The following is a 14,599-nucleotide window of genomic DNA, read 5'->3' on the forward strand; positions in this document are numbered from 1 at the left end:
TTCATGCCCTCAGGTTGGAGGCTACCCAAACGGAATACAAGGTGTTGTTCCTCCAACCTAAGGGTGGCCTGATCACGACAGTGGAAAACGCTATGGATAGACATATCAGAGTGGGAATGGGAAGTGGAATTAAAATGGGTGGCCACTGGGAGATCCCACTTTTTCCGGCAGATGGAGCGTACAGGCTTGGTAAAGTGGTCTCCCAATCTACGTTGGGTCTCACTGATATACAAGAGGTCACACCCAGAGCACTGGACATAGTATATGACCCCAACAGTCTCACAGGTCAAGTGTTACCTCATCTGGATAAACTGTTTTGGTCCCTGAATGGCAGAGAGGGAGGAGGTGTAGGTGCAGGTGTAGCACTTGTTCCGCTTGTCAGAGGGGAGGGATGAATGGACAAGGGAGTCACGTAGGGAGTGATTCCCTGCGGAAAGCAGAAAGTGGTGGGGGTGGGGAGGGAAAGATGTCCTTGGTGGTGGGATCCTGTTGGAGATGGCGGAAGTTTCAGAGAATTAAGTGCTGGATGAGAAGGCTGGTAAGATGGTAGGTAAGGACAAGAGGAAACCTATTCCTGGTAGGGTGAGGTAAGAGCAGACACGTGAAATGGAAGAGATATGGTTGAGGGCAGCGTTGATGATGTTGGAAGGGAAACCCCTTTCTTTGAAAAAGGAGGACATTTCCTTCATTCCAGAATGAAAAGCCTCATCTTGAGATTAGATGCAACAGAGACGGAGGAATTGAGTGAAGGGGATGGCGTTTTTACAAGTAACAGGGTGGGAAGAGGTATAGTCCAGGTATTTGTGAGAATCCATGGGTTTTTAAATAGACATCAGTAGATAAGCTGTCTCCAGAGATAGAGACAGAGAGATCGAGAAAGGAGAGGGAGGCGTTGGTGTCGGGGGTGTCTTGTTTGCTGCAATAGTCACAGAAGCTTGGGTTTTCAGGAAAAGACTAGAGAACATTTTTTTAAAACTGTAAGGGAAGTGAGGGAATAAAGATGGTTAAGAAAATGGAGAGAAATCACAGGTATTTCACCTCAACAGGACCTGTTCGTTTTGACCTGTGGGCACCTATCAATATCAATCCTATCTTCAAAATAATCAAATGATGCAATAAGGAAGCAATAAACATATTTCTAAATGGATGAATTATTAAATAATCTTTCAGGAGGACCAGTACTTGGAAGTGAAAAAGATCAGCCATATCATGTGACGTGGCACTGACACTTACCCACAATAGGGCCGACAGAATACCCGTATTTCATAAGTTGTTCTCTCAAGTTTTCGTTTGTCATCTGAGTCATATCAATAAAATTGTTCATTGTTGTATTAGCTTTGTCTGTCTTCTTTGTGGATTTCTGTGTAAGAAAGGCACAATTAAAGGTCAGAAATGGACGCAAATGGAGTTTCCATTATTCTTTAAATAATCAGCTGAAGTATTGAGATAAAGCATATGTGTTAGCTCTTAAATCCCGAGTAAACCTTTCTTTACTGCTACCTTCTTTTCTACTGTCTTCACTTTATCCGTGGCCAAGCTTTCATCCACAATGACACAGGAGTCCCATACACTGTCACCCTCAACTAAACCCTACTCCTTCTTTGAACCTGAGGTGAGAGCTACCTGTTTCCTTATTTGATGATGCTTTTCCTCATCCTTTGTCTTTCATTTAATTTGCAATATTCTCCCTTCAGAATATCCTAGGACTATAGAAATGAAGCTAGATCTTAACAGTGGATAAGAATTAAACTCCATATCGAGGGTATAGAAAAGACATCAAACTATGAATAAACACAAGAGATTCTGCAGATGCTGGAAATCCAGAGTAATGCATAATAGACATTTTAGTCAGAGACCCTTCATCAGGACTACTCTCATTGGTTCTAATAATGGGATCAACCACTCTCAGTTATCCTGTTGAATTCCTCCAGCATTTTGTATATGTTTCTCAAGATTTCCAGCATTTGTAGAATCTTGTGTTTAGATACTCAGAACTTTTGACTGATCTCCATCTTAAATGGACCACCTCTGACCTTTAAAAAGCAACCTCCCAGTTCTAGATCATCTCAATCAAATCTCCCGCCCTGCTCTCATTGGGTTTTTGATATAACCAAGAAAGTCAATCAAGTTCATAAAACATGATATCCCAAACAGAACACTGTACTTAGACTTTCCAGATGCACAGAGGACACCGTATCTGTCAGAATTTCTTCAGCAACTTGCCTACCACAGATTTTGGACTTATTGGCTTTTTGCTTCCAAGTTTTCTATGCCACCTTCTGTGCCGGTGGTATCTGCACCCAGACTTCGAAACAAGAGGTCCCAGGTTTGAATCCAACCCGCTCCTTGCATACTTCCCATCCGAGCGTCGAGCTAGCAACTCAACCTCATAAAACAGACAAACACTAAAGAAACGGCAAGGTTGCCACCCAAAGAGCCAAACAAGGTGTGGGAGGAACTTTACCTTTTTACTTTTCTTAAGTGAGGATACATTAAGATACTTTATTGGTGATGACAAAGTGACCCACTGCAATTACTGAGTCTAACATCAGACTTGGGGAATGAACAATGCTATGCAAAAGTCACTCACTACCGTGAGGCAATATAATTTGGAAATAACATCAAGTTGGCGAGCACAGCTGAGATTATCTTTTGCTATGTAGTCTCCAAGCCAAGGACACGGGAACAAATGCCACAGTGTGAATTGCTGTCATGCTCTTCAACTGCAAAGCAATTTCGCTGATGCACAAGGTTTATGGATTAGGAAATAGTTACGGAAGTGGGAATATGAGGGAGAGGGATGGGATTTGGTGATCAGGGCTCATGGAAGGAAAGTGGCGTAGGAATTCAGGGGGGGATTGGGAATGGGTTAAAGCATGGAAGTTGAATAAATACTTAGGGAATATTTTAAAGAGCTGATCATGGATACTGTGGCCCCTCACAATGCAGGGGGTCAGAAGGTGCATCACAGACAAAGCACCAACCTTACACTATTGTCAAATGTACCGAAGTACATTGAAAAGTTTGTTTACACAGATCAAATTATTATAAAGATAAAATTAGCTCTAAATATCACATGTACATCAAAGCACAGTGAAATGCGTTGCTTACATCAATAATCACAGTCCGAGGATGTGTTGGGGGCAGTCTGAAAGTGCCGCCCTGCTTCTGGCACCAACATAGCATTCCCACAACTTACAAACTTTAACCCGTACGTCTTTAAGATGTGGAAGGAAACCAGAGTACCCGGAGGAAACCCACACAATCATGGGGAGCACATGCAAATTCCTTACAAACACTGGTAAGAACTGAGCCCAGGTTGCTATAATAGTGATACGCTAACTACTGTGGTATCATACTGCACTTTGCAGTAGTACAAGACAATAACAGAATAAAGTGAAAAAGTTAGAGAAAATGCAGTACAAGGTGGTAAAAACAGGATGACTTGCACCATCTAGACACCATCTTCTCACTACTACCATTGGGCAGGAGGTACAGGAGCCTTAGGACCCACACCAGCAGGCTCAGGGACAGTTATTACCCTACGAGCATCAGGTTCCTCAACCGGCATGGATAACTTCACTCACCTCAACTCTGACCTGATCTCACAATCTACAGATTCTCTGTCAAGGACTCAACCACTCACTTTCTCAGTATCGTTTATTTACTTACCCGTCTTTATTTATGTAAAGTATCTCATAAATTCTATTGTACTTCTTTCTTTTCTTGTAAACACCTGTATGAAAATGAATCTTAAGGTAGTGTATGGTAAAATACGTTCTTGATAATAAATTTAATTTGACTTTGAATATCTTAACAAGGTAGATTGAGAGGTCAAAAGTCCATCTTAACATATCAGGGAAGCATTCAATCATCTTATAACAACGGGATAAAAGCTGTCTTTGAGCTTGTCTGAGGCCTTGGAGTGGAAATTGGGGGTAAAGGAAGGATTGCATTGTGATTGTCACAGCTGTGAAATCCAAATTACACTGCCAAATCTTAATATAATTTTCAATCCGTATTGAGTAAGTTAATTTGTTTCTTTCACTTTCCCCTCACAAATTCCACAACAGCAAATTTTGTTCTATTTCAGATTTTTGGGTACCAATATGTTAAATCTACAAGGGCAAGTTTCCATGATCTGAATGTCTATAAGGCGGGGATCTAACAGTTAGGTTAGCCAGATGAAGTAAAAAGGATTTATAGAGCACCACAACACAGAAACAAGCCTTTCAGCTCAACATACTGAACTGTTATTTTGCCTAGTCTCATAGACCTGCACCTGAAACATAGCCCTCCATACCCCTCCGCCCATATGGTTTTTTAAAATTCAAAGTTCTCTATGCCTTAGCTCACTCCAAAGTATCATCCCACTGTCCCATCTCTTCACACTCATCATTTATAAAAACTTCTATTAAGTCACCCTCTCCCCCCATCTCAGGTAAGAAAAAAGTCTGAAGTTCTTTAAACTACCTTGTAACTGTAGACTCTTACATGATTGCTAAAAGCAACAGTAACTGTACACAATGCTCCAGTAGAGTACTGATCAGTGTTTCATAGGGTTTCAGCATATCATCCTTGCTGTTACACTCCAAAATTCTGTACATTCATAGCACCTTTACTTTCTTAGAAATTGTGAAAATATGACGACATCTAAAATGTGGACAAACTTTTATAGATCTGTGGCAGATAGTATATTGACTGATTGCATCATGGTTTGGTATGGAAACACCAATTCACTGGAAAGGAAAAACCTACAAAAAGTAGTGAATGTGGCCCAGTCCAAAGTGGGCAAAGCTCTCCCTACCTTTGAGCACATCTACATGGAATACCTTTGCAGGAAAGCAGCATCCATCATCAAGGCTCCCCACTATCCAGACCATATACTCTCTTTTTGCTGCTGCTATCAGGAAGGTGGTACAGGAGCCTCAGGACCTGCACTACCAGGTTCAGGATCTCCCTTAAACATCAGGCTCTTGAACCAGTGTGGATAACTTCATTCGCCCCATCACTATACTATAGATTCCATAACCTATGGAATCACTTTTAAGGACTCTTCCTCTCATGCTCTCGATGTTTATTGGTTACTTATTTATTATTTCCTTTTTAAATTTCTTTTTGTAATTGCAGAGTTTGTTGTCTTTTGCACATTACTTGTTTGTTCATCCTGTTGGGTCAGGTCTTCCACTGATTCTATTGTGTTTCTTGTATTTACTGTGAATGCCCATAAGAAAATGATTCTTGGGATTGTATACAGTGACATATGTACTTTGATCATAAAGTTACTTTGAACTTCTTTGAATTTTCTCAACCTGTCTTGTCATGTGCAATAATCTGTGTATCAGTGCTGCATGTTCCCTGACACCCCTTTAGGACAGTATCCTTCGTTCCATATCAGATCTCCTCGTTCTTCCGACCAGAATACATTACCTCTTTTTTTTTTGCCACATGAAATTTCATCTGCCAGGTGTCTGCCCATTCTACAAGCCCATTTATATTCTATTGCAGTCTATTGCTGTCCTCTCCATAGTGCTGCCGAGCTTTGAGTCAACTGCAAATTTAGAAACTCTGGCTTTCACTCCCAACCAAATCTGTCACGAATAAAAATTTAATAAACAACACTGACTGTACCACCGAGCACAGATGAATGCCACAATTCTATCTTTTTCCAAATAAAAACTGTCATGGAAGGAGTTGAAAGGAATTTGTAGAAATCACTATAGGGAAAGTTAGTGGGGAAATTGGATTACTCTTTGAGCTTTTACAGATTCAGTAGGCTTTCTTCATTCTCGTAAAGATAGAATAATCATTCATCAACGCAAACATGAGGAAATCTGCAGATGCTGGAATTTCAAGCAACACACATAAAAATTGCTGGTGAACGCAACAGGCCAGGCAGCAACTATAGAAAGAGGTACAGTCGACGTTTTGGGCTGAGACCCTTCGCCAGGACCAACTGCAAGAAGAGATAGTAAAAGATTTGAAAGTGGGAGGGGGAGGGGGAGATCCAAAATGAGAGGAGAAGACAGGAGGGAGAGGGATGGAGCTAACAGCTAGAAAGTTGATTAGCGGGGGCGTCACGTGATGACGTGGGATTGAGACGTGTAAATCCAGCTCTCCCGCAACAAGTCAGTAAAGTACCGTTTAAACAAAACAAAGTTAGTAAATATTTTCTGAAAACTATTTATAAACTTTGTAAGATTACTTTACGATATGCCTCCTAAACCACAACAAAAGAAGTCTGCTGTTGCGAAGCAGCCACGAGACGGGAAGAAAAAAGGGCCTACTGCAACGATGGAGCCTCGGACTCAGGTTGGATCTCCTTCGGTAGAACAGGGAGCAATGGCGGTGGCAACGGCTTCTTCGAAGAAGACACCGGAAATGCGCATGCGCAAAGAAGAGCGCATGCGCAAATCGCCACAACACAAACTACAAGAACCGACAGCCACTGCAATTGAAAATGACTCAGAGTCAGAATCGGATTCTGCAGAGAACACAGATGAAGAAGAGGAGGAAGAATTGGAAGCGATTGGAAGTAAAGGAGATGATAGAGACATGAGAGAGGCTATATTGCAATTAACGGCTGAATTAAGAAAAGTAAGAGGAGAGCTTAGAGATACGAAGATGTGCTATGATAAAGTTATGGCAAGACAGGACAAAATGGATAAGAAGCTTCAGAAGATGGAAAGAGCAATGGGGCATATGAATGATAGAGTGGAAAAAACAGAAAATGATTTGCTTGTCTGGAATTTGGAAAGAAACCAACTCTTGGAGAAAGTGGACATGCTGGAAAATTTTAGTAGATGTAATAATATTAAAATTGTTGGTCTTAACGACGGTATGGAGGGAGATAAACCAATAGAATTTTTTCAAAGATGGATCCTGGATGTTTTGCAAATGGAAGAGGAGATTCGATCAATTGAAATTGAGCGGGCACATAGAGCTTTAAGACCAAAACCAAAAGATGACCAATATCCACGATCGATTTTAATAAAATTCTTAAGATTTCAAGACAAGGAAAGGATTCTACAGGCAGCTGCTCGAGCTGCCAAAGATAGAAAAAGGCCATTGATAATTGAAGGGAATAAAGTTTTTTTCTATCCTGATATAAGTTACGAACTTTTGAAGAGAAGGAAGAAATTCAATCCAGTGAAAAAAACCCTATGGGATCATGGTTATCAATTTACACTGCGTTATCCTGCAACCTTGAAGATTTTTTTGCCTGGTGGAGAAAAAAGATTTTTTGATGATTACCAGAAAGCAGAGCAGTTTGTGCGAGATTCTCTGAAAACTCACCAGATACAAGAACAAACCCAGGAGAGCGAGATAGATTGAAGATGAAGATTGGGTTAAAGAATGGACTTGATGGATTTTTGAAGCTGGATGAATGTATAAATATATTATTAATTATAGAGGGGGGTAAGAAAGGTTAAAACTGGAGGAATATTAGTTGGGAATAGTAATACTAATTTTGTCTATATATATATATATATATATATTTATATATAAATATGGCTTTTGCCACGACCCATAAAATGGAGGGGGGTAGTGTTGTGTATCCTTTCATTCACAACATTCGTGGGGGGTATTTTGTTCTTTCTTTTTTTGTACTTTTTCTATCTTCTTTTTTCTTTCTGCCTGGAAGGTTGGGAGGGAGACACATAGCAACATGGTGAAGTTTAAAAAAATTCCCCAAGGAACTATGAAAGTTGAGAAGATAAATAATGTTTTAGATTTGAGTAACTTTGTTAAGAATAATGACTAATTTATTGAATTTTTTGAGTTTTAATGTTAACAGGCTTAATGGACCAGTGAAAAGAAAAAAAATCTTAACATATATTAAAAAAATGAAGATAGATTTAGCTTTTTTACAGGAAACGCACCTAACGGAAACAGAACATCAGAAACTAAAGAGAGATTGGGTGGGTAGTGTTGTTGCGGCTTCATTTAATTCAAAAGCGAGGGGAGTAGAAATTTTGATCAATAAAACGTTACCAATTAGAATACAAAATATAATAACTGATTCTGCGGGGAGATATGTGATTACACATTGTCAACTTTTTTCTGAACTATGGACTTTTATGAATATTTATGCACCAAATGAAAATAATGCAAAATTCATACAAGAAGCTTTTCTGAATTTGGCGGATGCGCATGAAAAAATATTAATTGGAGGAGACTTTAATTTTTGCTTAGACCCAGTCTTAGATAGATCAACCAAGGCTGTTATAAAATCGAAGGTAGTAAATTTAACTTTATCATTGATGAAGGATTTAAATCTGATTGATATATGGAGAAGAATCAATCCTAAAGAAAGAGACTATTCGTTCTACTCCCATAGACATAAAACTTTCTCAAGGATAGATTTGTTTCTATTATCAATGCATATTCAACACAGAGTGAAAAATATGAAATATAAAGCAAGAATATTATCAGATCATTCCTCTTTATTAATGACAATAATAATGGCTGATAAGGAAGAAGTGGCTTATAGATGGAGATTTAATTCAACATTATTAAAACGTCAAGATTTTTGTGATTTTATGAAAAAGCAGATTCAATTTTTTTTGGATACAAATTTTCATTCAGTGGATGATAAATTTATATTATGGGATGCGATGAAAGCATGTCTTAGGGGCCAGATAATAAGTTATACGTCTAAAATTAAGAAAGAATATATGGCAGAACTAGATCAATTGGAAAAAGAGATTACAAAAATAGAAAAAGAATCTCAAAGATATATGTCAGAAGAAAAACAAAAACAACTTGTCAATAAGTTACAATATAATACGCTTCAGACATATAGAACGGAAAAAGCAATTATAAGAACTAAACAAAGGTATTATGAGTTAGGTGAGAGAGCACATAAAATTCTTGCCTGGCAGTTGAAAACAGAACAAGCTTCCAAAACAATAAATGCAATTAGAACAAGGGCAAATAAAATATCTTATAAACCTCTTGAAATAAATGAAACTTATAAAAATTTCTATTCTGAATTATATCAATCAGAATCCCAAAATGATGTTAATGAGATAGAAAGGTTTTTATCACAAGTTTCTCTTCCAAAATTGAATTTGGAAGAACAGAAGGGATTAGATATGCCTTTTACATTAAAAGAAGTTGAAGAAGCTTTAGGATCACTCCAAAGTAATAAACCTCCAGGAGAAGATGGTTTTCCACCTGAATTTTATAAAAAATTTAAAGATTTATTATTTTCTCTTTTTATGGAACTAATACATCAAGCAGAAAAAATACATAAACTTCCAGAATCTTTTTCAACAGCGATTGTAATAGTATTGCCAAAAAAAGAGAGATCCTATGAAACCAGCAGCATATAGGCCTATTTCTTTATTGAATACGGATTATAAAATAATAGCAAAAATTTTATCGACTAGATTATCTAAATATTTACCAAAATTAATACATATGGATCAAACAGGATTTATTAAAAATAGACAATTGGCAGATAATGTAATTTGGCTACTCAGTATAATTCATTTGGCACATAAAAGGGATGAGAAGAGTATAGTAGTAGCTTTGGATGCAGAAAAAGCATTTGATAGATTAGAATGAGATTTTTTATTTAAAGTACTAGAAAAATATGGGTTAGGAACATCTTTTATAAATTGGATTAAAACTTTAAATTCTAACTCTAAAGCTAAAGTAGTGACAAACTCTCAAATTTCAACACCATTCCAGTTAAAAAGGTCAACTAGACAAGGTTGTCCACTATCACCCGCTTTATTTGTATTGGCGATAGAGCCATTAGCAGAACTAATTAGAATTGATCCAGATATTATGGGTTTTAGAGTTAATCAGGAGGAATATAAAATTAATCTTTTTGCCGATGATGTTTTGATCTATTTAACAAATCCACAACATTCGTTACATAAATTATCTTCTAGATTGGATGAACATGGGAAGGTATCAGGTTACAAAATAAATTGGGATAAAAGTGAAATTTTACCTCTTACTAAAGGAGATTATAGTCAATGTCGATTAGTAACCCAATTTAGATGGCCGGTAAATGGTATAAAGTATTTAGGTATAAGACTTGATAATGAGCTAAAGAATTTATATAAATTTAATTATTTACCACTATTGAAAAAAATTCAAGAAGATCTTGACAAATGGATGATATTACCAATAACATTAGTAGGTAGAATCAATGTTGTAAAAATGAATATATTTCCTAGATTACAGTATTTGTTTCAAACATTACCAATACAATTGCCACAGAAATTTTTTCAAGAGTTAAATAAATCTGTGAGAAAATTTCTTTGGAAAGGTAAAATGTCAAGAATATCATTGGAAAAATTGACATGTAAATTTGGGTTAGGAGGGTTACAACTTCCAAACTTTAAAAACTATTATAAAGCAAATCAACTTAGATTTATTGCATCTTTCTTCGATGATCGAAAACCAACATGGATTAAAATAGAACTAGACAAGATAGGAGAAAATAGACCTGAAGATTTTATATATAAATGGGAATCTAAATCGATATGGGAAAAGAAAGCATCTCCTATATTAACACATTTGATTGATCTATGGAATAAGATAAATGTTGATAATGAAACACAGAAATCTCTATTAGCAAGGAGACCTTTGTTCCAAAACAGACTTATTCCTTTTACAATGGACAATCAACTTTTATATAATTGGTACCAAAAAGGGATTAAATTTATAGGAGATTGTTTTGACCGAGGTATATTGATGTCATTTGAACAATTAAAGGATAAATATAAAATATCTAATAATACTTTCTTTTGTTACTTTCAATTAAGGGCTTACCTAAAAGGTAAGCTGGGTCAAACAATGTTTTTGCCAAAACCTAATGAAATTGAAATTTTAATTCAAAAAGGGAAAATTAAAAAAATTATTTCTTGTATGTATAATTTGATTCAAGAACAGACAATTAAACAAGGAACCCACAAGTCAAAGCAAAAATGGGAAACAGATCTGAGTATTATTATTGATGAAACAAATTGGTCAAGACTTTGTCTTGACAGTATGACAAATACAATAAATGTTCGACTTAGATTAGTACAATATAATTTTTTACACCAATTATATATTACACCGCAAAAAATAAATAGATTAAATTCAAATCTATCTGATAAATGTTTTCGGTGTAATCAAGAAATTGGTACTTTTTTACATTCTACTTGGTCTTGTTTTAAAATTCAACCCTTTTGGATAAATTTAAGAATCTTATTGGAACAAATTACTGCAACTCAACTTTCACATAACCCTGTATTATTTTTATTAGGTGATATTGAAGGGATAAAACCGAAACTTAAATTGAATAAATATCAGAAAGAATTTACAAAAATTGCATTGGCAGTAGCTAAGAAGACTATAGCAGTTACTTGGAAATCTGATTCGTATTTAAGTATGGATCGTTGGAATAATGAAATGGCTAGTTCTATTCCACTCGAAAAAATTACTTATAATTTAAGAGATAAATATATGACATTTTTGAATATTTGGCACCCTTATTTACAAAAGATAGGATGGCATATTTAAGTGCTCCGATAAAGACTTTGGTCACTTGGGGAAAGTAACGAATAATTATACCAAATTTATTTTGAATCCCATGGAGCATGTGGAAACCTTCCAATACCCAGGCGGTTCTTTTCTTTGTTTTCTTTTTTTTTTCTTTTTCTTTCTTTTTAGGTAGGACTATATATGGGGGGGGGTAGATTCTATTTTTTCATGTATTCTTTTTGAAAATTCAATAAAAATTATATTACAGAAAAAAAGCAAGTTGATTAGCAAAAGGGATATGAGAGGATCATGGGACGGGAGGCCTAGGGAGAAAGAAAGGGGGAGGAGGGAAGCCCAGAGGATGGGCAAGGAGTATAGTGAGAAGGACAGAGTGAGAAAAAGGACAGAGAGAGAAAAATTTAATAATAAATAAATAACAGATGGGGTACGAAGGGGAGGTGGGGCATTAACGGATGTTAGAGAAGTCAATGTTCATGCCATCAGGTTAGAGGCTACCCAGACGGAATATAAGGTGTTGTTCCTCCAACCTGAGTGTGGTAGAGGAGGCCGTGGATCGACATATCAGAATGGGAATGGGATGTGGAATTAAAATGTGTGGTCACTGGGAGATCCTGCTTTCTCTGGCGGACAGAGCATAGGTGTTCAGCGAAACAGTCTCCCAGCCTGCTTCAGGTCTTGCTAATATATAGCAGGTCGCATCAGGAGCACTGGACGCAGTATATCACCCCAGTCGACTCACAGGTGAAGTGTCGCCTCACCTGGAAGGACTGTCTGGGGCCCTGAATGGTGGTGAGGGAGGAAGTGTAAGGGCATGTGTAGCACTTGTTCCGCTTACAAGGATAAGTGCCGGGAGGGAGATCGGTGGGAAGGGATGGGGGACGTATCGACAAGGAAGTCACGTAGGGAGCGATCCCTGCGGAAAGCAAGGGATCGGGGGGGGGGGGGAGGGAAAGAGCTGCTTAGTGGTGGGATCCCGCTGGAGATGGCAGAAGTTACGGAGAATTATATGTTGGACCCCGGAGGCTGATGGGGTGGTAGGTGAGGACAAGGGGAACCCTATTGCTAGTGGGGTGACAGCAGATATGTGTGAAATGGGAGAGATGCATTTGAGAGCAGAGTTGATGGTGGAGGAAGGGAAGCCCCTTTCTTTAAAAAAGGAGTCTCCTTCGTCCTGGAATGAAAAGCCTTATCCTGAGAGCAGATGCGGCGGAGACGGAGGAATTGCGAGAAGGGGATGGCATTTTTGCAAGAGACAGGGTGAGAAGAGGAATAGTCCAGGTAGCTGTGAGAGTTCGTATGTCTACTATAAGCCTACGGACTCTCACAGCTACCTGGACTATTCCTCTTCTCACCCTGTTTCTACTGATATCTACTATAAGCCTACGGACTTCCAAAACAGGTAACTTCCAGAACAGATCCTGGCAGAACACCATGAGTCACTGACCTCCAGGCAGAATATGCTCCATATACAACTTTCTCCCTTCTGAATCCACATAGCTAATGTCCCTGGATCCCATGTCTAACTTTCTAAACGAACCTACAATGGGGAACCTTTTCAAATTCCTTATTAAGATCTAAATAGGTGCACCGCATACACTCCTCTACCTTTATCAATTTGTTTTGTCATTTCTCAAAGAATTAAATCAGCCTTGTGAGGCATGACCTGTCCCTCACAAAGCCATGCTGACGATCTAAAATCAGACTATACTTCTACAAATGTTCATAAATCCTGCCTCTAAGAATCCTTGCCAATTGCACTGGACAACAAAGGTTTTGCTTCCTGAATACTTTTAGGTGTATCTTGTGGATTTTAGTCTGATCATGAAAATCACCATGAAATTTCCATACCACACACCATTTTTAAAAAATTGCCTATACTTGTTCTTTCAATTCATAATTCAAGTCAGAATAACTAATACCAAGATTAAGGAAGGCATTTTTGTTGGTCCACAAATCAAACAGGTCAACAATGACAGGCAATTCAAAGAACTTCTAGTGAGACTGGAGAAAATCAGACTGAAGTCATTCAAGGATGTCGATGAAAATTTTCTTGGTAATGACAGAGCACCAAACTACGTGCAGCTGATTGACAAAATGCTTCAAGCATACAAAACCATAAAGTGCAACATGTCACTGAAGGTTCATTTTCCACATTCCTGTTTAGACTTCTTCCCTGCAAATCTTGGCATTGTCAGTGACCAGCATAGTGAATGGTTTCACTGGGACATTGCCCTCATGGAGAAACAGTATCAGGGCAACTGAAACCCATCAATGCTGGCTGACTATTGTTGGACACTTAAGTGAGAAGTCTCAGACACTGAATACAAATGAAAATCAACAAAACACTTTTAGCTTAGTCAAAAGCATCAGTACCATTAGGCAATTAAATGCATTATAGTCAGTAAAAGATAATTTCTTGTTTCTCCTAATTCCTACGTGAAACAAGTAGTCTGAAATTATATTTGTGATCAGCTTCAAGCGGTCTATCATAAAGAAATTCTGAGGAAGCAACACTTTGGGAAAAAAGGAGTTTTTCAGTGTTGTTTGCCCATGATTGATGTAAGACTCACTAGTCTATAGTTCTCATTTGCCACCCTCCAATCATTTGGTACTGTTCCCGTGGCCAGTGAGGATGTAAAGAAGATGTCAAAGGTGCAGCAATCTCTTTGCTTAATTCCCAGTGACCTCAGGTATAGGTCATCCAGCCCAGGGGATTTAACTATCATAATGCTTTTCAGAAGTTCCAGCACTTCCTCTTTTTTAAAGCTGTCATGTTCCAACATATTAACCTGCTCTACACTGGGCCTCACATTCTTCATGATCTCTCTCATTGGTGAATACTGAAACAAAGTATTAAGGACCTCTCCTACCTCCTCCAACTCCAGGCATGTTTCTTCTATCCGATTGGTTTTATCCTCACTCTAGTCATCCTCCTTTCTTTACATATGTGTAGAACACCTTGGGACTTGCCTTAATCCCGCTCACCAAAGCCTTCTCATGTCTCCTAGGTCCATTCTTCAGCTCCTTCCTGGCTACCTTGTAACTCTCCAGAGCCCTGTCTGATCCTTGCTTCCTAAAGTTAAGTAAG

The 14,599-nt window shown here is 37.9% G+C and overlaps 1 protein-coding gene across 1 annotated transcript in view; it reads right to left on the bottom strand.

The window, feature by feature from the left end:
• The window catches only part of LOC134359273 (lamina-associated polypeptide 2, isoforms beta/gamma-like), a 57,718-nt gene that overhangs the window by 31,743 nt on the left and 11,376 nt on the right, over positions 1-14,599 (bottom strand). The window contains exon 2 of the mRNA XM_063072238.1: positions 1,234-1,360. Within this exon, the coding sequence (XP_062928308.1) occupies positions 1,234-1,360 (127 nt within the window). The remainder of the gene's footprint in view (positions 1-1,233; positions 1,361-14,599) is intronic.

Source organism: Mobula hypostoma, chromosome 20, assembly GCF_963921235.1.
Source record: "Mobula hypostoma chromosome 20, sMobHyp1.1, whole genome shotgun sequence".
Classification (NCBI taxonomy): Eukaryota; Metazoa; Chordata; class Chondrichthyes; order Myliobatiformes; family Myliobatidae; genus Mobula; species Mobula hypostoma.